This window comes from Sinocyclocheilus grahami, unplaced genomic scaffold (genome assembly GCF_001515645.1).
Source record: "Sinocyclocheilus grahami isolate Dianchi unplaced genomic scaffold, SAMN03320097.WGS_v1.1 scaffold102.1, whole genome shotgun sequence".
Lineage (NCBI taxonomy): Eukaryota > Metazoa > Chordata > Actinopteri > Cypriniformes > Cyprinidae > Sinocyclocheilus > Sinocyclocheilus grahami.
Window position 1 is genome coordinate 1,420,583 of NW_015505281.1, and position 27,442 is coordinate 1,448,024.

The 27,442-nt window shown below is 37.6% G+C and overlaps 1 protein-coding gene across 1 annotated transcript; it reads left to right on the top strand.

Annotated features, from left to right (window-relative positions):
* The first annotated feature begins 1,362 nt into the window (after positions 1–1,362).
* LOC107588405 (syntaxin-3-like) lies at positions 1,363–27,232 on the top strand. Its single transcript, XM_016276476.1, has 10 exons — positions 1,363–1,637; positions 15,145–15,219; positions 15,341–15,440; positions 18,341–18,415; positions 18,742–18,812; positions 18,892–19,000; positions 19,182–19,270; positions 19,338–19,382; positions 23,160–23,270; positions 27,136–27,232. The coding sequence occupies exons 1-10, from the start codon at positions 1,608–1,610 to the stop codon at positions 27,211–27,213; spliced, it is 783 nt and encodes a 260-aa protein (XP_016131962.1). The 5' UTR covers positions 1,363–1,607; the 3' UTR covers positions 27,214–27,232.
* The last annotated feature ends 210 nt before the right edge of the window (positions 27,233–27,442 follow it).

Genomic DNA, 27,442 nt, shown 5'->3' on the forward strand with positions numbered 1-27,442 from the left:
GAAGGAAGGGTTTAGTGATGATGAAGGCTGTGACTGCGCTTGCTCATCCGCTCAGTGTTGCAGAGCAGAGAGGTTAATGAATGCCAGCTCTCGCGCTTCATGTGTGCTGAAGTGGCCTATACTCATTGATCGTTAACTCCGTCCTCTGTAAGTGTGTGAGAGAAAAACATTATATCGTGTTTTTTTTAAAGACAGGAATAATTAGTAGAAACTAAAGAATAAGTGTTAGTATAATGAATACCTACTATAAATATGAATTAGTAATAGTTTCTGTTATTTAAATAATTTATTAGCAATTACGGGCAAATTGGGTATATACAAATATATATTTATTTTATTATTTATTTATTTTACATTTACAGTAAATGGTCAATGAAAAGTACTGTCAACTTTCTGGAAATGCAATATTCAATGAAACTTCAAAATGAGTCAGACAAAGACATTTATTAAAACAGAATTGGCAACGATGCACAAAATATGTGAGAAAATTATGTTATGTAGGCTAATTAAAATTAGTTCATTATCACAAATAGTTTCATTAAAATTAAGTTTAAATATTTATTTTAATATATACATTTAATAATTATGTTTATATTTATATTTATATTATATTTTTTATAACAGTTAGATATCGCCAAGAAAGTGTCATTTAAACTGAAAAAAAATTCATAATTTTTTTCAAATTCAATTTTATTGATTATTATTATTATTTTTTTTTTAAATATCTTTAATTTCCCTATTGTGGGGGAATTGCAGATATTTGATATATTTATAGCCTAATCACTTCCTTTTCGTGCTAGGTTGATTTTATATTATTTTATAATAAATATATTCATACATATTTTTTAGTATGTAATGTATTGCTATCAGCAAATAGCACATTTACTTGAAAATAAAAAAAATGGCACATTGAAACTATTGGGAATAAATGTGGATTGAGTGCACACAGGTGTTCGGGCAGAGAGAGAGAGAGAGAGAGAGAGGGAGACAGGGAGAGCATCGGAGAGCAACTCACAGCTTGTGACAAACATGATTGGTAAATAGGAATAAAATCAAACAAACCCTTAAAGAGGCTGCACTAAATGCTGTACTGAGAGAAGCAATGATGTCACTGACTGAACTGACTGCCAACGGAAGAGAGAGAGAGCGAGAGAGTGAGTCAGAGTGAAGGAGGGGAAATTGAGAGAGAGGGAAGGAGAGAGAGAGAGAGAGAGAGAGGGAGGGAGAGAGAGAGAGAGGGAAGGAGAGAGAGAGAGAGAGAGGGAAGGAGAGGGAGATATATAATATATATAATATATATAGGGATATGTTACTGTATTATATTACTTAGATGTACATTTTGCTTCTGTAAATATGCCGATTATAACGAGAAAAGAGAGGGATAGGGAGGAGGACAGATTAAGCAGACTGAACACAACTGTTGTTTTAATCCTCTGAGTGGATAGATTTAGAGGAAAACACTCCTGGTTTGGAGAAGAGCAGCCATATTGCATGGAGCTGGTGCCATAACAATACGAGGACTTCAGGAGCGGACGCTACTTTTGACTCTCTCCTATTTATTATTTATTTATTTTATTTTTAGACAGTGTTAACCAATAGATATAAAGATGAAGGACCGACTGGAGCAGCTAAAGGCGGTAAGTGTCTGCTTCTATTTCTTGTCCAGTGAACGCGACGGAGGCGAGCTCTTATTCACACAAGTGTATGGGAATGACATTATATACGCAGTGGAGTTCAGCTCAGACCTCCTCTTCAGATTCAGTGCTGTTAGACTGTGATTATAGTATGAAGAAGGAACATTTAGTCACTTTTTGTGGCTGTTGATCCAAAGAGAAATTATCTCAAAGTTAAAAAGCGTCTAAAATGGAGTCTGTGTGGATGAGTGTCCAACAAGTGCTCACTGAAGGCAGCATAAGTCATATTAGAAGTGGTGTAAGGAGTGAATAGAGGAGAGTGGACAGTGCTGGACAGCTGATGTGGTCACTTGACTCATGGAGGGGGTCACGGGCCTCTGGAGAGATGGGGGATGGGGACGATCTTAAAATGCTTATTGAAAAATAAACCAATAACAATAGACAGAGTTTGCCATCCATTCCGTTGCCACACTAACCAAAAACAAAATGTACAAAATAAATAAATAAAATTAAATAAAATGAATAAATAAACTAACCATAGTTTTGTTTTTCTGCTTTTTGGGCATTTACCATGATGTTCGGACATGCTTTTTGTTGTTGTTGTTGTTGTTGCACAAATTCCATGTGTTAATGTATATGCCCCATAGTACTAACATTTTATTTATATGTACCATGATTTTCAGACACATAATCCTGTACAACCATGTTTTATGTAGAGTATAATGTACCATGGTACTACTATGGTACTATGTTCTTTGTTTTTAGATATATGCCTAATGCTACCATGTTTTTGTATACCATGCTACTAGGCAAAACTACCATGGTTATTGGCCATGTATCATCATGGTATTGGCAAGTTTTTTTTTTTTTTTGACTTATAACCCAATAGCCTACTATCACATTTGGGGCATGTATCATTGTGCTGCATATTTTTTTGATATGTAACATGTTTTCAAGCATAAAACCCAATACTAGCACATTTGTGGGCATGTATCATGGTAATACCATGTTTTTATGATTATGTACTATGTTTTTCAGACATATTACACTATACTACCATTTTTTTTTATTATGTACCATGTTTTTCTGAATTATAACCCAATACAACCACATTTTGGGGCGTGGATCACGGTACTGCTATGTTTTTTTATATGTACCATGTTTTCAGGCATAAAACCCAAAACTAGCACATTTGTGGGCATGCCATGTATCATGGTACCACCATGTTTTTTATTATGTACCATGTTTTTTAGATTATAACCCAATGCTATATGTATCATTATGGTACTACCATGGTTTTTGATATATACAGTGTTTTTAGACATGTAACTCAATACTACCTTGGCATTTGGGCATGCTTTTAACTTGCACACTGAATCCTGTCTTGGTGTGTCATATTTTCAGACATGTACCATGTTACTACCATGCTTTTTCTGGACATATACCTTTTTTTAGACGATCCATGAAACAACAAAGCTTTTTGGGCATGTATTATGGCAGTATGATGGTATTTTTTTCAGGCAAATTGAAGTGTGCACTAAATTTTGTGATACATGAATATGGTATATCTAAGTGGTATGGTATTACCGCCTGATGACATTACTGTAGAGTGTATGATATGATACTAGAGTACTGTTGGCAGGGATTGGTAGGGCTGAGTTTATTCGGATGTTTTGGAGAGGGTGTCAGATCTTATGGGCAGGGTCAGAGTTGAGGATTTGTTTCTTTGGCGACTCTGCCTCAGTCAAATATTTATTTTGTTGACTTTGTTACCTGAAGCTGCCGAGCAGGCAAGAGGAACTTGTGCATGTGTGTTTATGGCGAACCTTATTTACATTAGTCATAGTTGTGTTTCCGTGCTGTTTTGCATACAGAAAATCTCACACCGTTTAAAAAAAAAATATATATATATATTTTGTATGGTCCTTTTAGTGGTTTAATCTTTAAAAGTTACTTTGTTAAGGTACGAAAATATCAGAATTTTTTTTACCAGTTTTATTGTCCACCAGGGCAAAACCTTAAGTCCAGTCACTTTAATAGCACAAGTTGCATGATTTGATCATTCAGCAGGCCTGGAAGAGTTACTCCATGAAGCTTAATACTAATTACACAGTAAAGTGCTTTTTGTAGGTTTAGGTGTTTGTTCAAATCTTTAACCTTAACTATGAGTAATAGTATTAGCGATACTTGTCTTCGCAAACAGCACTAAAATCAGTTGCTTGGGGGCATGTCTGCGTGTGACCCTCTGTGCTGTAGGAAATCCTGCTGAGAGTAAAAGATCTTCCGTTCTAACCTCCCAATACCTGGGTTTTTCTGTCTGTGTCTGCCTGTAATGTTTAACTTGGTGTGGCCGCACTGTTCTCCTCTTCTTTGTGTGTGTATATAAGAGTGTTATAGGCTCAGTACACACACACACACACACTGGTGCTCTTCTTGGAGCACTAAAGGAACTGTGGGACATTAAACAGCTGAACACCGTGTGAGAGTGAATTTGTTTTTGTGTCCTTCCGGGATCTCCAATAGCCCTTCTTCTGTAAGGTTAGCAGGATGATGAGTGAAAAACACACTGTATCGCACATTTATAGACTTTACTCTTAAGGCACACTGTTAACTTGAACTCACTATACTTTAATCTAGTAAGACACTTTCTCTCTCTCTCTCTCTCTCTCTCTCTCTCTCTCATTTTCTCTCAGCAGGAAGTCTCTTGTAGACTTATCTCTTTACCTCAGTTCACAGCTTTTCCAGCTCTGCATTCGTGTGAGTGTGTGTGTGTGTGTGTGTGTGTGTGTAAGTGAGTGTCTTTGACCTTCACAAAAACCCGTTGGTTTGGCAACACATTGTTGATACTACAAATAAACTTGAAAAGAGAGCTGATGTCTTTGTCAGCAGGATGGGTAAAATTACATTTTGTCACAGGAACATTTCAGCTGAAAATCTTTAGTACAATCTCAGTAAGTGCTTGTTTTCATAATATTTCATTATGTTAGACCTTAGTTGATGGTCTTTTACAAAAATGTACTTTAAGTAACCAGTTGCCACCAAATTAGCCCTACACCTGACATGCATGGAAAAAATACATAAAAATTATTTATTTAATTATATCAAAACAAGGGAATGAATTAGGCTATTGATTTGTGGCCATAATTTAACTAAAACGTGGGAACTAATTCATAAAACAAGGGAACTAATTCTTAATTTGTGGCTGTGTTTTAACTAAAACAATGGAACTAATTCATAAAACGAGGGAAACAAATTCATAATTGGTGGCCACAATAAATATACATTTGTCCTAGGGGCTCTGTAGGTATAGAAAAAATATTGTTTGGGTCAGGGATTCATACGTCACCCTGCAACATTCATGTTATCAGCATGAATAATACAGTTAATTTAATGTTATTGCCAATAGTAAAGGGCTCATGAAATGCATTTGAAAAATTATTTCATAATGTTTCCTGAGGTGTGTTTATAATCAAAAACAGTCACATTTAGATATTAATGGTAATTTTCTACCCTGATTTCATTGCATGTTTGCTGTGAGACGCCAATCTAAACGGCCGCTGCTATGATTGGCTAACATCTTTGCATATGAAATGAACATTACATGTGGAGCTCTCTAGAAAACATTTACTGTGTTGTCCTGCAACAGCCGCAAAGTTTAACTGATTGTGAGAAGTGTTGATTACAGCATTATATTTAGAATGACTCCTGTTGCATCAATGTAGCCGAACACAGTCTACTGACACACAAATATCACAATGATCTCCTTATTGCAACACAATTTCTGCAGTCTCATGCATACGTTCATCATAACTAACACAGTGAGAACTCGATGTAAATAACAGACTGGTTGAGCAGTGTAAACTGTGTCATTGATCTTTGTCTTTGTGAAAATGCAGAAATCAGATGATCTTGAATTGTAACTATAATCATTTACAGTTACTGAGAGAAAAATGTGTAATTAAATTAGTCACTTATGAAAATTAACGATTACAAAGGGGAAACATCTGAATTTTTTCACACACACTCATACAGATTTAATTGACTTCCTTCATAAATTGCAGTGACTGCTCTAAAATATGAGACACCAATATTTCAGGAGTTTAGTACACAGAATAGGACATGTTTATTCAATGACATGTTTTATTTCCTATTTGGGTTTATGTATATGCTTTATTTTTTAAGATTAACTATTTCGTCCAAGCCGGCGCGTTTCCATTACAGATTTGCGCAAAACTTTGGTGATATTTTTATAAATGTCGATAAAAAAGTATTGTGAAATGACGCGTTTCCAAATGTTATGCAACTAAAACGTAACCTTTTGCCTCTCGCGATAAGACGTGGCAACGGATTTTGGTGGGATTTTGGCTATATTTATTCAAAGGAGGCATATGCGTGTATCTTTACAGAATAAACACAAGCATTGACTAGAGTGGCCGCAATCAGCTTCAGTGGCCGTATCAGAGCCACACTGCACCGCAGGTGTGTGCAATGTACAGTGGGTACGGAAAGTATTCAGACCCCCTTAAATGTTTCACTCTGTTATATTGCAGCCATTTGCTAAAATCATTTAAGTAAATTTTTTTTCCTCATTAATGTACACACAGCACCCCATATTGACAGAAAAACACAGAATTGTTGACATTTTTGCAGATTTATTAAAAAAGAAAAACTGAAATATCACATGGTCCTAAGTATTCAGACCCTTTGCTGTGACACTCATATATTAACTCAGGTGCTGTCCATTTCTTCTGATCTCTGGACACCGGCCCTCCAGGACCGAGTTTGGACACCCCTGGTCTAAGCATTAATGGTAGGGAAAGCCCCTTATACTTGAGAGTAGCCACATATGAAGTGTTTCTTGGATGTTATAGTACATTGAAGAATGATCATATGACTTTTTACATACGCCTTGTGACCTGTAAATGCGAAAAAAACGTTTCCATTGCAGCTTCACGAATTATTCCTTTTGCGCATTGCCTGAAAAACCACCTCATGCAAGCGTAAAAAGCTTTTTGCAATATATGGGCATTTTTGCGAAATTGACGCGTTTCCATTAGGCGTATTTTCAATTTGCGCAATTTGAAGGGTAATGGAAACGCACCTGTTAGATACCAGTTTCCTGTCAAAACTATGCAAAAGTTTAATTTCAAAAACAGCATCATAGCTACTAAACTATTTCTTGTTATTATTTTAAATATTTATTTAACCTCAGAATGATCTCAAAGTAAAAAGAGGTGCTAAAGTCTGATTTTGTGGTGGCTGTGCTTTAAAATGTAATTATTATAATCTTAATTCAAGTGATGAAGGATTTTGAAAGTCTGACAGTGATCAGTGTTGATACCGTAAGGTTAACCCCTTCTTGTTTACATGTTTGAAAATGATTAACAGTTGAAAACATTAGACATTTAGATAAGTAATCAAATCTAATCAGTTACATTACTTTAATGAAGTAATTTAAATAGTTACACTTGTTACATTTTAAATAGGGTAACTTGTAGTCTGTAACCTATTACATTTCCAAAGTAACCTTCCCAACACTGGGTTAACCCCTTCTTGTTTACATGTTTGAAAATGATTAACAGTTGAAAACATTAGACATTTAGAAAAGTAATCAAATCTAATCAGTTACATTACTTTAATGAAGTAATTTAAATAGTTACACTTGTTACATTTTAAATAGGGTAACTTGTAGTCTGTAACCTATTACATTTCCAAAGTAACCTTCCCAACACTGGCCATCTACAATGTCATTCAAAAGTTTGGGGTCAGAAAGAGTTTATATTTTTGAAAGAAGTCTCTTATGCTCACCAAGGCTGTGTTTATTTAAAGGGGTCATATGATGCGATTTAAATTTTCCCTTTCTCATTGGAGTGTTACAAGCTCTTGGTGCATAAAGAAGATCTGTAAAGTTGCAAAGACTAAAGTCTCAAATCCAAAGAGATATTCTTTATAAAAGTTAAGAGTCAGCCACACCTACCTAAAACAGCTCGTTCTAACACGCCCCCACATGTCTACGTCACGATGTGGAAAGATTTGCATAACGCCACCCAAATGTTCACGCAAAGAAAGAAGGCGTAACTTTTATTCTCGCTGTAGTATTGTTGTTGCCACCGCCATGTCGTGAAGGTGCTGTGTGTTTTGTTGTGAAAGCGAAACTACTTTGTTTGTTCTTCCAAAAGAGGACACGACTAGAAATCAGTGGTTAAGTTGTATTTACAACACTGTTCCAGAACAGTTCAACCCAAATATTCAGATGTGTGCAGCACATTTTATGGAGGACTGTTTCCTGATCCTGGGAGAGTAGACTACAATGCCGGCTGTTCTGACTCACAGACTGTAAGTAAGGTTTTTATATTTAAAGAATTTGCCACTGATGATTCAAACTAGGCTTGCCGCGATAGACGGTGCTGACGGTGATACAGGTGTTAAGCCGCAACACCTTTTAAACCTATTAAACTTTATGCAAGTTATTTGTTATTTTATATTAGGCATAGCTTGCCCTATAGCATGGTGTATTTTTATTTGTTTTGTTAATAAAAGTTCTATGTTTTATATATACGCTAAAGTGAGTTTGACGTTGTATTTTGTTGTTGCAATTCAAGCAATTGACGCCTAACTGCCGCTAATTCAAAAATGAAAGTAAAATGCGGACGGCGCTTTCAAGCTATTTAAAAGCGAAGGAAACCGAGGAAAAGAGGGAAAATTCAAACGTTAATGTTAATGTTAATGTTTTTGTCTCGTCGCTCCGGCCTGACAGAAACCGTGATACATTTCTTAATATTCTTTGATGATGGAAAGTTGGGGAAAAAAACAGCATTAATTTGAAATTTCAATCTTTTATAACATTTATCTTTGTTGTCACTTTTGATAGATTTAATGCATCCTTGCTAAAAAAAAAACCCTACTGATGCCAAGCTTTGGAATAGAAGTTCATGTCTTTTTAAAATTCAATCAAACGACAGATGTATAACATGATATCTCCCATTAATTTCATATTTTTACAGAAGCATATATAACTGTAACTAAATATAACTGGTAATTTGGCAGAAACCGTGGTTACCATGGAATGTTTTTGAAAGTGACATTTGAGCCGTCAGAGATGCTGAATGAGTGCTTTGTGTTCAGGGTTTCACAGTGTGTGTGTGTGTGTGTGTGTGTGTGTGTGTGTTTGGCTCCTCTGTGGTGGAGTGATGGAGCCACAAGTTTGATGACTGCAGAGAAATCCTGGAGGGGTGTCATAAAGAAGGTGTGACTTCACTCGGACTTCAACCCTCGTGTCTTCTGACTTGCATTTGAGTTATAATGCTATCACGCGCCAATCTCTGTTCTCTGACAGCGTCAGTGCGTTAAATTGCTGTTATGTCATTTGACAGTAAAGCTATTATTAAGTGGAAAACAGTACTGGTCTCCACATGCTCTTCATAAAATGTCACAAGACACACCTTAATGTGTTTGGCATATAAAAGTGCAGTGCAAGACACATTAGCAGTTATTTCATTTCTAAAGTCCACACGAAATCACTATTTACCCTAGTTCATGAATGTACTTCATTATACTTCAGCCAAGTTTTATATTAAAGCAAAATTTACACGCAATAAAATGTAGATTTGCTAATCCAGCAGTCCTTGTTGATTCACGGCAGCTTACAATGTGCCTCGTCAGCAGAGCCCTGTAATACCGGATGTTCATGTGACTGACAATCAATGTAAGAACCATGTTCTTAAAGTGCATTTTAGTAACAAAACCCATTAACTAAACATAAAATAACCCAAATCTAAAGAGAACTAGACTATAAACTTGTGACTTTACAAGAGGTGAACAATATATTGATGACGAATATGTCATTCATTGATAACATATTCAGTTATTATTAATACAGGTACCATATGCATCAGTGACTATGTACAGCGTGACCTGGAAATATCCCTTGTTTTAGCCATGTTGGTTTGTTTTTTTACTTTTTGAGTATTTATTTAGGATCCATGCACCATGTTGTGCTTTGCTTCGGGTTGTTTTAATCAGATCATCTGATGTAAGTAAAAATGTGTCTTTTTAAGCCAAATTCCGTTCATGTTTTAGTAAGCAATAAGCAAAATAACCCAAAATATCCATTCTTTTTGCATTCCATCTGTGCTACTTTTTACACATTTTTCTTTATTGGCTACTGGGGAACATTTCACGTTTTAAGTTGGAAAATAGAGAACACCAGACCTGTCCATTCTGGTTCATTTTGTTGCGCTTCATTCAGTTGTTTTTGAACACAAGAACGTGTCCTGTATGAACACCCTTGTAGCTGTAGTTGAATGTGTGAATCAGCATTGTTAATATTAACTAAAACTTTATGTTGATTGAAATGAAGCTGAACATTTTTCAAATATAAATATTAGACGAAAACCTTACATTTTAAAAGCTAGAATAAAAATTAGAATGTTGCCTAAAATAAGTTTATGTACTTAAATTAATATAACTAAAATAAAAACAAATTAAAACTAAGTAGCAGTGTTAAAAAACACTAGATTTATAAAAATGATAAATGCACCTAACAAGATTACTAAAACAGGAAAAAAAAAAAAGTTACAACTTTAAAAAAAAAAAAAGGGAACAAGCATTGCATGAGATGCTAAAGGGAAAACTCCTGTTTTACTCTGTGCTGAAGCCTGATTTGTTTATGTTTGGTTAGCTGCACAAACTGATGGTGCTTTAGCCTGCCAGAAAGGGCGGAGCCGACCCTTATATAAGTCGGCTCAGAGCGCCATATGTTTTTAAATGCAGTCTGTGTGAATGCCGCTTCGGCTCTTTGGATTAAACAATGCATAAATACATGATGTTGTTTTGTTCATAATTGTTTATGCAATATGCAAAATTATATTTGATTTTTATGACTTAATTTAGACGTAGTGCACATTTTTATAGTTACTTTCTAAATGTATTTGTATATGTATTGTTTCGCTGCATTATTTTGCTCATTGCGCCCTCCTGTGGCCTCGGGAGACAATTAGACCTATACAATAAAGACCTATTTAATCTGCATATAAAACATTAGAAATTAGATATTTGTTTAATTTTTTTATTGTGTTTGATTGTTAAAACAAAAAATATTTGTTGTTTGTCTCAATAAATTGTGTTAATTATAAATACAGTGGTTAAATTAAAAAAAAAAAATTTTTTTAATTAAAAAAGGTTATAAAAAATGTAAATAATTATCGATACCAAACAATATGAAAAATTATATTGTTGATACATTTTTTAGCTATATCGCCCAGCCCTAATTGTGCCTCAAGCTAGTAGCTGAGAAGCACTAATAAAATTTACACGCAATAAAATGTAGATTTGCTAATCCAGCAGTCCTTCTGTTGATTCACGGCAGCTTACAATGTGCCTCGTCAGCAGAGCCCTGTAATACCGGATGTTTATGTGACGATCAATGTAAGAACCATGTTCTTAAAGTGCATTTTAGTAACAAAACCCATTAACTAAACATAAAATAACCCAAATCTAAAGAGAACTAGACTATAAACTTGTGACTTTACAAGAGGTAAACAATATATTGATGACGAATATGTCATTCATTGATAACATATTCAGTTATTATTAATACAGGTACCATATGCATCAGTGACTATGTACAGCGTGACCTGGAAATATCCCTTGTTTTAGCCATGTTGGTTTGTTTTTTTACTTTTTGAGTATTTATTTAGGATCCATGCACCATGTTGTGCTTTGCTTCGGGTTGTTTTAATCAGATCATCTGATGTAAGTAAAAATGTGTCTTTTTAAGCCAAATTCCGTTCATGTTTTAGTAAGCAATAAGCAAAATAACCCAAAATATCCATTCTTTTTGCATTCCATCTGTGCTACTTTTTACACATTTTTCTTTATTAAGAACTTAACGATCAGGTCGTTTCTGACGATCGATTGGCCAGCTTCGAGAGAATGGTTCGCTGCGATAGCTGCCACATACACTTTGAGCATGGACAAACGGGTCCAAACTTCTTGCAGAATACCAGTTAAGGAAGACCGACCATTTTAGGCTGTAAAGTCATCTTGCGTCGAGGCACCATACATGAAGGCTCCACAGCTCCGGCCAGGGATGCCAAATCATGCCTTTTGCCTGCAAGAGAAGGTTCCTCCTCAGCGGAATGGGCCACGAGGCTGCTGCTGAGAGCTGCACTAGCTCTGGGAACCAGGCCTGGTTCCTCCAGAGCGGGGCCACTAGGAGGAGAGAGCACTTGGTCTCCCTGACCCGCCTGATGACCTGAGGAATCAGGGCGATCGGGAGAAAAGCATATAGGCGAGCACTGGGCCAGTCGTGGGCCAGAGCATCTCGCTGTATTGAGAAGTATGTTGGGCAGTAAGAGTTGTCTTCTGAGGCAAAGAGGTCGACCTCTGCCCTTCTGAAGACTGACCAAATCTCTTGAACCGTTTAAGGGTGTAGCGCCCACTTTCAAAAACCAGTCTTTGGGGCAAATGTGTGCGAGGATCTGTTTGATAGTTAACATCTTGAACAACCGGCGCATAAGCGAGTGGTTCAGACGTCTGCGATCCAGAATGAGTCTGAGCCCGCCATCTCTCTTTGGAACGAAGAAGTAGCGGCTAAAAAAGTCAGTTTATTTGATTTCTTTGAATTTAGATTTTCTGCTTTAAACTTGTGAAGGTTTGTTTTGATTCATTAAAAAGATTGTTTGTTTGGGAAGCTCGTTTTTCCTATGCCCTACTATTTTTTTGACTGCTGTGTCGCTTACACTGCCCAAGCCGTGAAACGGGAGGGGAGAGGGTTTATTTTTTTTTTGCGAATGAGAGCTCGCCGAGAGAAGGTGGGGAACTTGCATTCACGTGAGTGTGTGAGAGAGTGTGAAGAAATAGCTCTTTATTGTATGTGGGTCCGCTATCACATCAGTAAAACATTCGGGTACGCGCTGCACCTGCAGGACGTGACACGCTGGAAACGAAACTGGTGGTCGGAGGAATGGAAGATGAAAGCAAGCTGTTTTGCGGGGCGTTCTGGCCGAGGCGAGAACAGAGCCCCTCCTCTTCCTCTTCCTCTCTAGCGCATAAGGATGGCTTTGGTGGCTCGGGGTCCAGTACAACTCGTGGGCGGGAACCTTGACACTTTGGAAAGGGGAATCGGTTCGCCGTCCGGGGGTGCTACTGCAGCCAAGGCTCAGATTTCCATTGAGGCTGAGGCTGCACCGGCTTTGCAGGCTGAGTGGCAGGATTCTTCTGGCGGCCCGCAGCTGCGGGGCCAGGGTGCTTGGGGAGGAAGTGATGCAGCGCCTGCGACGTCTTCTGAGCCTCCGAAAACCTTTCTGCAAACCCATCCCCAGCGAGGCCAAACAGGCCCTTCGGCGAGACCAGCGAGTCGAGGAAAGCCATCTTCTCAGTGTCCCTGATCTCAGTGAGGTTTAACCAGAGTCTGTTGCTGTGCGCAGCTCTTTGAAAGCCTCCTGGTGTTCTTGGCCAGACTCATCCATACTGCGGAGAAGCTTGGCTTGAAACACTTGGAGAACCGCCATTGTATGCAGCGCTGACCCGGCCTGGCCGGCCACTGCATAAGCCCTATTGGCGAGCGCAGATGTGGTCCTGCAGGGCTTAGAGGGATGCTCCAGAAGGGGGAGCTTGCTGTATCCCTTGTCGTCAGCGCTGTCAATGGTGGTGAAAGCTGTAGGGGGATTTACTCGGGTCAAAGACTGTTGATGGCTTCCCGGCAGGTACCACTTGTCTAACAGGCTGTGGGCGGGCTCTTCCGGAGCTGACCACTTGAGGCCCAGATCCTCTACCGCCTTCGACAAGGACTCAGATGAGTTTGGCGTCCAGTTTCGGCATCAGAGTTTGAGAAGGGAGAAGTACTTCGGGCTCTCCTTCGGAAGCTCCCCACTCTTCTGCATCAGATGCTGTCAAGGACGAGTCATCGGCGATAACGTCCTCATTGATGATGTCCTCTTCAGATGCACCGAAAGAGACCAAGCCGCTCGCAGCCGAAGAGGGGCGCTGGTCTTCTTGTCTGAAACACACCGGCGAGACGAGAGGACGCGGGGCATGCGGGCACTGAGCCGACGTGACATCGCTCAAACCCGCTGAGAAGGACCTGCTGCTCCGCTGTTTCTTTCTCTTAGGAGAGAAAGGAAACGGGAGAGCTGAGCGAGGGGGACGGCCTTTGTGAAAAAATGCGATCCGCGAGCGGAGATGGGAAAGACTCATACTCTCGCAATGGGAGCATGAGCCTTCAATGAGCGCAGCCTCTGCATGGGCGCTGCCGAGACAGGCAACGCACTCACTGTGCCCGTCCATCTCATGCAAGGGATCCTTGCATGAGCCACACTCGCGCCGCGACATTTGCAACAACGCGTGCTGAAATTTGCTCTTTAGGAAATTCGCTCTCTGGTTTGCTCTTCATGCGCCGGATGGCCGCAGGGATTGCTCGCTGCTTGGGCATCTTCGACGGCAGCGAGCAGAGCTGGAGCTTCTTCTTCCTCAGGGTTCGGCTTCTTCCAGAGTCAGCGAAGAGATTATCCTCGTCGCTGAAGGAGAATGATCTAAAGAATGGTGCTCTGAGCCGACTTATATAAGGGTCGGCTCCGCCCTTTCTAACGGGCTAAAGCGCCATTGGTTTGTGCAGCTACACAAACGTGAACAATTCAGGCTTCAGTACAGAGTAAAACAGGAGTTTTGCCCTTAGCGTCTCACGCAATGGGAGAGACCATTCGAAAGGGAACTGAAAATACAAAAAAGCTAATTCAAAATATGTATTATTTACCAATTTATTTATTTAATAGCATTTATTTATAAAAAACACTTGTTGTGCATGGAATTCTAGCAGTTGGGCCCTTTTCAACAAGATGACACATGGCTGTCTGATTGCTATGATGTGTTTTACTGATTCATGTCATGGTTTTTATGATCATGTTTCATAAATATGAGATGGGTCACTTTTGATTTGTTAGCAATCTATCTGTGATTTTGAATAAGTTAGCTTATTACCTATCTGAAAAAGGGTTTGAAAGGGTTAAATGCTAGAAGTAAAATTAGGATTATCTACCACAACAAGCAATTATTGTTATATAAGTCAATGGGTACCAGCAGCTGTGTGGTTACTCAAAATATCTTCTTTTGTGCACAACAGAAAAAAGAAACTCATACAGGTTTGGAACAATTTAAATGTGTTTAAATGATTAGAGAATATTTATTTTTGGGTGAACTACCCCTTTAAATATCTTTCTAAATGTGTATTAAATTGTAATTTAGTAACTAATTTTGCACTGTGTATAGACAGTAAATTAGTGAGAGTGATTTACTTACCAGTCATATCAATATAAGGGTGTATAGAAAAACAGCATGAGATCATTAAAACAAATTATATTTCCTTATTTCTTTACATGACATTTTCTTATCTCCTTACAAGTATCTTCTACATATTGCGTCACATGTCACAGCCTCTGTTTGTGGCCTGTTCCCAGTATGGTAATAATAAAAAATATACATAATGTAAAGCACTTCTTGTTTTATGTTTCAGACATGCGATCATGATGATGAAGATGTTGAGATCGCCGTGGACAACCCTGCATTTATGGATGAGTTCTTCTCCCAGGCATGTCCTTCTGTGTGTTTTACAGTGTGTGTTTGTGAAAACACTTTTGATGTGCTTTATTATGAATGTGTGCCACTGTGGTGTTTGTGCATTTTAAGTTACCTTTATTTGCTTGTTTCAGATTGAAGACATCAGGAACAGCATTAATAAGATCGATGAGAATGTGGCCGAAGTGAAGAAACTTTACTCAGTTATTCTTTCTGCACCAACATCTGACCAGAGTAAGAGACGTTCACATGTGCACTCATTGTGGGCTTTTTGACCCAGTTCAGCATTGTTTTCCACTTTCTGGTAGTAACAGGTGAAATAGATTTTGAGGTCTATTGAACATGAGTCATATACTGTAGTACTGTTGTTATATAACAACTAGTGTGTAGTGTTAATGCTTTAGTGTAACACTTAACAATAAAGTTCTGTTCATTAGTATTAGTTCATGCAATAGTTAACATGAACTAACAATCAACAATATTTTTGCTGCATTTGCTAAATGTTCATTTTAGCACTGTAAAAATGTTTAGAACAGCACATCTCTTAAAAAACTGTAAAAATGTTACATTAAAAACGTGTTAATTGATTAACTGTTACCTTACCAAATAGATAGTGAAAAATTGTCATTGGTTTAACATAGCATTATATGTAAATTTTGCTGTAAAATTGTCACGTTTTAGCAAGTTCCAAAGATGAAGAAAAGGCAAAAGTTACAAAACAATGGTCATTTTAATGAGCAATGTCCAAACGTGTAACAGTGTGTACAAAACAATAACCAACAATGAACAGAAAACTAAGAGGAACTTAAATACACAGAGATGATGAACCAAAAATGACAAACAGCTGTGATGATTAATGAGTGTGATGAATGGCAAGAAGCTAGAAAAAGGAAACAGGAAAGTGACGATAAGGTGATGAGAAAAACTAAAAGCCATGAAAATGAAACTAACTAAACATAGGGTACAATGGGGCTAAAGGCGCCCCGGGGTAAAAGGCGCCTGTGATATTATTTTCATCTAAACCACTAGATGGCACAAAAACGTGGCGTAGCACTTTCCAAAACATTCACTTTTCAAGATGCACGTGTATATTTGTCTGATCCTTGAACGTTGATTCTGCGCTTACTTGATCTAATATTTTATGTTTTTTAAAATGTAGTAGATTTAAGTTGCAAATGAGAATCGATCAAATTAATGCATATATTTTGAGACAAAGGTCTTCTTAATGATTTTTGTTTAAGATAATTAAAGCAACAGAGTTTAAATAATGAAAGAATATGTAAAAGTATGGTATTTGGGGTAAAAAGCGCCCCTGCTGTTGGGGCTAAAGGCACAATAATTAACATGATAATTAATAGATGGCTGACTTTTCCATTTGTTGACATGGTTAGATTCAGACGGTAAATATCATATATTATGTTGGGCGTCCATATTAGAGATAATCGCCATGTTTAGAATGAAAGCATTTCATATTTAAAAACATGATATTAATCATATCATATAATCAAATATATTTTTTTTTTACTACTGTAAATCTATATTCAATTATTATAAGATCTCCTTCAATGCTTTCAGAATCTTTACTTTTTAAAATTATTTTGTTTCTGTATTTTGAAATATATTTTTATATTAACATATTTTAATGACAGTATATTTATTGAACAAAAATGCATTCTTTTATTTTTCAAAATAAGCATAAAATTGTGCAAACTTTGCTAAAGTGATTGTTTTGAACAGGTATTAACTTACAGTAGACATTATTTAAAAAAAACATTATTTTAGCTGAAGTATTTGTATCAAAACTGTGTGCCTTTTACCCCATGCTGTTGAGCCTTTCCCCTGTGTGTGGGGTAAAAGGCCCCTCTTGCCACCTCAAACATTTATAAGATTTTAAAACAAAATACATGACTTGTATGATTTATTTTCTCACAAAATCTGCTGTTTCATTAACGTTCAATACAAATGTATGCATTTTTTCTGCAATTATACATTTCAGGCGCAGTGAATAGGTATACCTTTAGCCCCGTTGTACACTAACTGTGACAAAAATACTGTCAAATTTTGTCAAATTCATAGGAAACGACCATATAATTTACAGCGAAAAACAATAAAAGGACATGTCATGTTCGAATCCCGCCTCGTGGAGCTTTCCTGATCCCGCCCCCTCTTCTCAATTCACTTCCTGTCACTACACTGTCCTATTTAAATAAAGGCAAAACACCAAAAAATACAGCTTATATAAATGAATAAAAGTTTCTTCTCATTTTTTGAATCATTAATGTACATTAGGGTGTTTTGAGTCACATTTTCTGCTATTTACTTACTGTTCATTGTAAAATACACAGGAACCCATATGCTATCCAGTAATACATGAAACATTGTCATGTTGCCTAAAACATTGCCAAGTTCTAATATAAAATTATATTTTTTACAGTTTACATGTGCTAATACATTTTTAACCTATCAAGCTGTATAAGTTAGCATTAGATAAATTACGAAGAAATATGTATTAACAGCGAACAACTGATTAATTGTTGTAAAAATGTTTTTAATCATTTACAATACCTAATGCATTATTTAATGTTATCAATGTTATCAAAAGAGACCTAGGGCTGGGTATTGACACAGATTTGTATACAAACATTTAATTTGCACACAAACCAGTTTTAATATAAACTTTCATACACTCATGGCAGTATAGATTAACAAGACCTGGCTAACAGGTTAAGTAAACATATAATGAATATGTAGTATAGTGCATTTAGCAAAATGCTCCTCTCTAGTTGACTAATGAGTTATCAATATTGCATGGCTTTCCTGAGGTAAGTGTTACAGGACATATTGTTTATTAACAGTTTTTATTGAAGTCGATTAAATGAGACATGATACATTACAGGAAGTTGTACAGTACAGAATTCTTTCAAAGAAAAATCCCGAGCCCAAACTTTTGAATGGTAGTGTACATGAAACTCGATTTAGTCTCCTATGCTTAGAAAGAACAACCTCTGAGCAATAAAACATTCCTCTAGGAGTGTTTAACAATGACAAAACGCACACAAACCAGCAGTCAGTCTCCTTTTCATGTCTCCATTCTTATCTATCTGCTTAACTTCTGTTTTCTTCTCTGTGAACAGAAACACAGGATGATTTGGAGGCGCTTACTAACGATATAAAGAAAATGGCCAACAATGCTCGTAACAAACTGAAGAGTAAGTGTATTTACATGCATACAGGCCTGCTAGTGTCTTTACACATATACTGCCCTGCTTTGTGCTTTTCTCGTTAGGTAATAAAAATAGGCCACAAAGAACTAAGTTTGGCTTTTCAAACACTCAGAATAATGTGAGCCATTTATCCACCTTTAGAAAAGCAATGTTTACTCTCTGTCATTGTTATTTTCGCATCAATTATATATACTGTATATATATAGTTAAAGTTTTTGTCTTAGTTACTGTGACTATAATAACACTACCCTGTGTGTGTGTGTGTGTGTGTGTGTGTGTGTGTGTGTCTGTCTGTCTGTCTGTCTGTACAGCCATTGAAAGGAATCTCGAGATGGAAGAAGTGGAAAGAGTATCGGCTGACTTGAGAATACGCAAATCACAGGTGAGTCAACTTCACTCTCACGTAACACACACACAAATACACACGCTCTATTAACTCTGCCCTCGTGTTGCCCTGCCAGCACGCTGTACTTTCCAGGAAGTTTGTTGATGTGATGACCAAATACAATGAAGCTCAGGTGGACTTCAGAGAGAAAAGCAAAGGTCGCATTCAGAGACAATTAGAGATCAGTAAGTTTGGCCCGCACACTCACTCCTCACTAAACAGCAGTGCATGAGACAGCTCTTATCAAACAGTGTACTGTGTACAAAACGTTTCTTTCTTAAGCTTGTGGTTGAACTCTGTCAAACTGACACTGTGCTATTCCCCTTTTCTGTCTTTGACTTGCTTTTGTTCTACATCTCGCTCTAGCTGGTAAAGCCACAACTGATGAGGAGCTGGAGGAGATGCTGGAGGGAGGAAATGCAGCCGTTTTCACAGCGGGGGTAATGCATGCGTGTGCGTGTGTGTGTGGCAAAACTGGAGTCAATTCAAAACCTTTCCCTTCCTTATAACATGCTCCCATAGGCAGTGCAAGAGATCCATAATCTAAACCAGCACTCAGAAACAGAGGTACAAAGCTGTCAATGTGGCCGTAGCCTTTTAAAAGATACTAATAGGTACACTTTAGCTGCTAATATACACTTAGTACTAATATGTACTAGGGTTAAATAATATACAAAATCAGATGTACCCTTTAGCTTTTGTACCTTAGGGTCCCATCCCAGTGACAGCTTTGTACCTTTTTTTTTTTTTGGTTGTCAACCAGGGAGCCTCAAGATGACTTAAAATGATTTAAAAATAAGATAAAACAACTACAAATCAACATATTTCTTATTTTATTTAACCTAACAACGGTTTAAATAATATCAAGTAGCGTCGAAAGAGATGAGTTTTCAGCTGTCGCTTGAAAATTGTAAGGGAATCAGCATTCCGGATAGGGTTGGGAAGATCATTCCACCAGCCAGGAATGGTGAATGAGAATGTTCTGGAAAGTGATTTTGAGCCTCTCTGTGATGGTACCACGAGGCGTCGCTCACTAGTGGATCTCAGACTTCTGGAGGGGATGTAGATTTGTAGTAGTGAGTGGAAGTAGGCAGGTGGTGAGTCTGTGGCTGTTCTATATGCAAGCATGAACTTGATGCGAGCCGCAACCGGTAGCCATTGCAAGGAGATAAAGAGAGGTGTAACATGGGCTCTTTTGGGCTCGTTGAAGACCAGTCGTTCCGCTGCATTCTGAATCATTTGTAGAGGTTTGATTGTGCTTGATGGAAGTCCAGCCAGAAGAGCATTGCAGTAGTCCAGCCTAGAAATGGCAAGGGCCTGGATAAGAAGTTGTGCAGCATGCTCCGTTAGGAAGGGCCTGATCTTTCTGATGTGCAATGCAAACCTGCAAGATCGAGCAGTCTTTGCAATGTGGTCTTTGAAGGTCAGCTGGTCATCAAAGATTACACCAATATTTCTGACCGAACTTGATGGAGTAATTGTAGAAGAACCTAGCTGGATGGTGAAATCATGCTGTAGAGTTGGAGTGGCCGGGAAGACAAGAAGCTCAGTCTTTGCCAGGTTGAGCTGTAGGTGATGTTCTTTCATCCATGCTGAGATGTCTGCCAGGCAGCCTGAGATCCGTGCAGCTACCGTTGGATCATCTGGTTGAAATGAGAGATAGAGCTGTGTGTCATCAGCATAGCAATGGTAGGAGAAGCCATGTGCCTGTATGATGGGTCCCAGTGATGTAGTGTATATGGAGAAGAGGAGGGGTCCAAGAACTGATCCCTGAGGAACCCCAGTGACCAGTGGATGTGCTTTGGATACCTCCTCACCCCAGGCCACCCTGAAAGAGCTACCAGTGAGATAGAATTCAAACCAGCGAAGTGGAATCCCTGTGATCTTTTTTTTGTATTTTTTTTTTTTTATTATACCAACATTTAAAATATTTTATTGGGTAGAAACTGTGAGTAAAAATATATATTTTTAAATCCTTATCCAGTAAATCACAAATAACTGGAAAAGTCATGGAAATGTATTGTTTATAAGCACAGGATTCCTGAATAACATTCATCTCTTAAAATTTCTGGAATTCTGAAATGTTATTATTTTTCAGACGTGATTGATTCACAATACAGCATGGCTTCGAGTACCTTATTGCTTTTATAAAACGGTTACCACACAATAAACAATATGAATAACAAAATGTATGTATTGATATGTTACTTTTTTGAAGCAAGTTCGTTAAATGCTGTTCTTCCGCAAAAAAAAAATAGTTCCTGACAGCAACAGAGAATAGGAGCTATTATCATCCGCGGTGTCATTTATTGTTTTAACACCATGTATGATATTTTCTCGCACACATACATCTGCTTGTCTCTCAGCAGAAAATGTCTGTTTTCCATATTTTAGTTTAAATGAACTATGCACAGGGCGAGTTTGCAAGCGTCATTACAGTGAAAATTGATGGACATATGGACATACAGAACCATACCTGAAACAGAAAACTAATAAATACAGTAATATTCCCTTCTTTCTTCGGAAACTGTGGGCTTTCACACAGACGCGCATACACATCAACATATCTCTGCATGAGAAGTGTTTAATTTATTAGACGGGGAAGTGCATGGTCTCAGAAATAAAGATGAAAGATGCAACATCACCAGCAGGGGTCACGCATACTTCATTAAATAAACAACAAACAGTTCATTTTGCCGAAATACATAATACATGGAACAGTTTTGATGCTATATTATTGATTGTTTTTGTTGCTAAGGGTGTTGCTCAGTGATACACAGAACTGTTGGGTGAAGCGGTCATAGCCGTGCTGTATCGTGAATAAAACACAGCTGCTGACCAATCAGAATCAAGGACCGGAACTAACCGTTTTATAATAATCAGTAACATGTATTATTATTTTGATATCAATAAAATTATAATTAAAGTTATAAAAAATATAGTTAGGATTAAATATGTAATTTAATTGTAATAATTTTTTGTAATTGTAAAAATTCTTGACATTGTGGATTTAAAGTGGCACAAAATAAGATTTTGGTCATAATGTCCACCTCTAATGCAACATATAAGCTGTATTAAAAAAATATGTGCACTCTAGCTGGGATATGAATCATCACAGGAAGCGATATTTTGTATTGAATTATTCATTGTTTCCTGTGATTGTGCTTGCTGTGTAAATACACCCTTATCTTATAGCTAGTGCTGCCAAACGATTAATCGCATCCAAAATAAAAGTTTATGTTTACATAATTTATGTCATTATCTTTCAGAAATAATTCTGATATGCTGATTTGCTGCTCAAAAAAACATTTATTATTATCATTGTTGAAAACATTGTTTGTAAATCACTTCTGATCCAATTAAATGCATCATTGCTTTATTAAAAAAAGTGTTTTACTGGCCCCAGACTTTGAATGATATTGCATATTTTGTGCATAAACAGTGTTTAACTGGGTTGCGGCCCATCAGATGCGTTTCAAATCAATCACTTATTAGCTAATTTCAGTTTGTCTGTGTAGACTATAAACAGTGAGGCAGTTCACTAGGTTTTGGAGCAGAGCTAATTCAACACAATCTAAAGAGTTCTGATAAATGATTAACCAATCCACCGTTATTTTGCTTATTAACTGCTTGCATTGGAGAAAAAACTGAACGGTAAGCTTCTAGTATTTCCCTAGAAAATTCATTTTATTCATGTCCTTGTTCTACAGAGTATCAACACTGAATAAGGCAGACCGGGGCTAGTTGTCACTCTTTTTACTCCAATGAATCAGGGCGGGTTTGGTTTTAAAAGCCAATTTTTATATAGCCAAAGTACTGACTAGAAAGATATATTGAACATGTTTATCATCATTGCCCTGGAAAATAAAAAAGATCTTTAAACACATTGACTGCTTAAAGAGATAGTTCATCCCAAAATGAAAATTCTGTCATCATTTACTTACCCTTAAATTTTTTCATACTTGTATATCTTTCTTTCTTCTGTTGAACATAAGAGAAGCTATTTTGAAAAATGTGAGTAACCACAGAGTTTCTAGTCCCTATTGACTTCCCTAGTAATTTTCTCCTTACCATTAACTGTTTGGTTACAAACATTCTTCAAAATACCTTCTTTTATGTTTCACAGAAAACACATTTTTCAATTTTTGGGTGAACTACCACTTTAAGACCAATTTCAGAATTACTTTCCTGTGTGACAACTAGCCCCGGCCTCCCCCTCTGTATGTGTGCATGGTGCACCTGGGTATATGTATTTGTAGATATGTATTTTTTTTAGAGATAAAGACACCCTGTATGTGTTTTTCATATGTTTAATTTTTTCACCCATATTTTTTTATGTTTCAGGGCAACATGGTTGATAACATTGAGGTGAATGTAGGTAAAGCAGTCGATCACGTTGAAGCGGCAAAGACTGAAACCAAGAAAGCAGTCAGGTATCAGAGTAAAGCCCGGAAGGTATGGACTTCACTGTAACAGTCAATGTGGTTTCTGCTGTTTCTTTTCTCCTCTGTTTTTGCCCCCCACCTCTCTCTCTCTCTCTCTCTCTCTCTCTCTCTCTCTCTTCTCTATTTCCTTTTCTCTTTCTTTTTCCTTCTTTCTTCTTCACCCAAAATCCACTGTAGGGCGGTATGATTGAGAGGATTGAGAACAACATGGACCAGTCAGTGGGTTTTGTGGAGCGGGCGGTTGCTGACACTAAAAAAGCCGCTAAATATCAGCAGGAGGCTCGACGTGTGAGTTCATGATGAATATCAGGCCCCGCCCCTCCGTCCCGCCCTGCCTCTCCTTACTGTGTCCAAACCCACTGACGTCACACGCACACAAACAAACCCAGTGATTATTACTAATCCTGATACGCCCTGAAACTTCCAGTGTATCTCAGGTGATGAAAAAACAATGTTAAGCCACACGTGTTCATTTTTCATGACATAATAACAGCAACAAATTTTTTACACACATAGCTGAGAAGGACACATTTTAACAAAGCTGTTCTGTGTTAAAATGTGAGGAATACCTGCTTGTTTTGATGCAAACGAAAGTTAGCATTGGTTGATCTGTCACCTCCATTCATGAAGTCAGGGGTTTGTAACAATTTCGGTCTTTTTGCTGCTTTATACAGATAAAATCACAGAAAACACGTGCATGTGTATAAAAATACTCCGGCTCTGGAACTACTTCTCTTTATTGTCATTGTTCAGGTACAAAAGATTTTGATATTAAATTTAAAGGAACACTCCACCCAGAAATGGAAACGGTCATCATTTACCCCATCCTCATGTCGTTTCAAACCTGTATGACTTCTGTGGAACGCAATATAATATATTTTGAGGAGTTTTGGGAACCGAACAGCACTGGATCCCATTGACTTCCATTGTATGGGCAAAATTACAATTATTCTCAAATTATCTTTTATGTTGCACAGAATAAAGAAAGTCATACAGAAAGTTAATTTTTGGGTGAACTGTCCCTTTAAATGTATAGTGATAAATCACATAAAATTATATAAAAATCTATTTAAGAGTTACATATTGAGGCATGAACAAAAGTGCTACAAAGAATACAAAAGTAATACAATTAATCAAAACTGCAACAAGTTATGATTAAACATGAAGGTTTATTGCGAGTGGAATGTAAACCAAGACAGATATCAAGATGTACAAAATAAGTTTGGAAACTGCGTATCAAAGATGAAGAGACAAATTCTGAGATTCCCTGAGGTTCATCTGGAAATACATCATATTAAAAAAGTAATTTGGGTTGAAAATGATGAATATGATGAGTGGCGCACAAGCTTTCTTTCTTTCCTTCTTTCTTTCTTTCTTTCTTTCTTTCTTCCTTCTTTTTAAATGTGAATATATTTTTGGAATCTTCAATGATAGTTTTCTAGACATTAAAGGTATAATTCACCCAAAAATAAAAATTCTGTCATTAATTTCTCACCCTCATGTTGTTCCAAACCTGTAAGACCTTCATTCATCTTCAGAACACAAATGAAGATATTTTTGATGAAATCCGAGAGCTTTCTGACTGTATAGACAGCAACGCAACTTACACGTTCAAGACCCAGAAATGTTAAAAAAAGAAATCGTTAAAATAGTCCATGTGACATCAGTGGTTCAACTGTAATTTTATGAAGCTACGAGAATACTTTTTTGAGTCCAAAGAAAACAAAAATAACGACTTTATTCAAGTTTCTTCTATTCCCTGTCAGTCTTCAACATGCATTCACGACAGTGGGGCTGCCGGCTCAGGAGCCGGTGTTCTGACGTAGAACCTGGATGCACTGCACCTTGTTTGCAGGCAAAGAAATGCACACGCATGCGTCGTGGTACTCTTGTGAACGCGTGTTGAATACGGACATGGAAGACAAGAAATTGGTGAATAAAGTCATTATTTTTGTGCACAAAAAGTATTTTCGTAGATTCATAAAATTAAAGGGGTCATATGATGCTGCTAAAAAGAACATTATTTTGTGTATTTGGTGTAATGAAATGTGTTTATGCGGTTTTAGGTTAAAAAAACACATTATTTTCCCCATACTGTACATTATTGTTTCTCCTCTATGCCCCGCCTTTCTGAAACGCATCGATTTTTACAAAGCTCATCGGTCTGAAAAGCGAGGTGTGCTCTGATTGGCCAGCTATCCAGTGCGTTGTGATTGGCCGAATACCTCAAGCGTGTGACGGAAATGTTATGCCCCTTACCATACTGTGATGCCCTGTCCGGCCGGTGCGACGAGACAAAAACATTAAAACCCATTATAAACGAGGCATTTGTTGCATTCATTGGGGACATAATTACAGATTATAATGACTTATACTGTCTTTTTACGCGTTGCGTTGCATCGCGCCGTTTAAACATAAAACCATGTCTGCATTTGTGATCGGAGAAATGACAAACAACAAGCCCTACTCTACACTGCCCAAAACTCGAGTTTGAATCATCAGCGGCAAATTCTTTAAATATAAAAAAACGTACTTACAGTCTGTGAGTCAGAACAGCCGGCATTGTAGTCTGCTCTCAGGATCAGGATACAGTCCTCCATAAAATGTGGTGCACACATCTGAATATTTGGATTGAACTGTTCTGGAACAGTGTTGTAAATACAACTTAACCACTGATTTCTAGTTGTGTCCTCTTTTGGAAGGCCAAACAAAGTAGTTTCGCTTTCACAATGAAACACACAGCGCCTTCACGACATGGCGGCGGCGGCAACAACAATACTACAGCGAGAATAAAAGTTACACCTTCTTTCTTTGCGTGAACATTTGGGCGGTGTTATGCAAATCTTCCCAGATAGTGATGTAGATATGTGGGGGCGTGTTAGAACGAGCTGTTTTAGGTAGGTGTGGCTGACTCTTTAACTTTTATAAAGAATATCTCTTTGGATTTGAGACTTTAGTCTTTGCAACTTTACAGATCTTCTTTATGCACTAAGAGCTTGTAACACTCCAAAGAGAAAGAAAAAATTTTAACCGCATCATATGACCCCTTTAAGGTTGAACCACTGATGTCACATGGACTATTTTAACGATGTCTTTACTTCCTTTCTGGGCCTTGAACGTGTAAGTTGCATTGTTGTCTATAGAGGGTCAGAAAGCTCTCAGATTTAATCAAAAATATCTTCATTTGTGTTTTGAAGATAAACGAAGATCTTACTGGTTTGGAATGACATAAGGGTGAGTAATTAATGACAGAATTTTCATTTTTGGGTGAAATATCCCTTTGTCTTTTCCATAAATGCAATACCCAGTCCTGAAATTAATATCATGTATGAATATCTTTCCATCAAAGATCATGTTTTGGACCAGACTGGATGTTGTGTCTTTATATCTTAGTGAGCTGTTTATTTGTTACTCAAATGTTAAAGTAGATGCTAACAGATGTGTTTGTATGTGTGTTTCCTCACAGAAAATCATTATTATAGTGTCTGTGGTTTTGGCAGTTTTGGCCGTTATTGCTTTGATAGTGGGTTTATCTGTAGGTCTGAGATAAAGGCTCTGGTGAGTACATTTCAGAGGAACATGTGTAAGGTTTGGGAACTGGGAATGGTGTGGGTGCTTGATGTTATGCAGACATGGAGCTGGTGACCGGGATTTTAGCTGATCTTCTCTAGTCTTCCTCAGGGATGTAAAGCATGCTTTCTCTGGGCTTTGGGATCTCCTGAGCATCCTTTGGTTTGGCTGTGGAGTTCATTTCTATGTTCTCTGTGCGTTTTGGTTCTGTTAGGCTCTGTTGTTTGTAATGCTGGTGAAGGGTTGAAGACTTTAGATGGTTGCTTTTGGATTAATGGATCATGTTTTTTTTCCGTCTCTTGTAGAAGATTATCATACTGGGTGTGATTGGTGCTGTGGTGCTCATCATCATCCTCATCATCATCCTCACACAGGTTCTATGATAACCTCTGTGGCTGCTCATGAACTCTTTATTATTATAGATGATCATTTCCTCCACTCCTTTCCATCCTCACTGTTTTTCCTTGGAAGTACGTCAAGATGAAAGCTCCGCCCCCTGTACCTGTGGCCCCTCCCTTCATCAACACAAACCAATGGGAATCTACTCTGCTGGAACCCTAGTGATGGTCAAGGAAACAGATTGTGTTTTTTTTTGTAAGGACGTGAAGGAAC

Bases quoted from the DNA above. Each gene is read 5' to 3' on its own strand.
- LOC107588405 (XM_016276476.1), top strand. From the start codon at position 1,608: ATGAAGGACCGACTGGAGCAGCTAAAGGCG. The intron at 1,638-15,144 runs GTAAGTGTCTGC...TTTATGTTTCAG, and splicing joins GACTGGAGCAGCTAAAGGCG to ACATGCGATCATGATGATGA. The intron at 18,813-18,891 runs GTGAGTCAACTT...TTGCCCTGCCAG, and splicing joins TGAGAATACGCAAATCACAG to CACGCTGTACTTTCCAGGAA.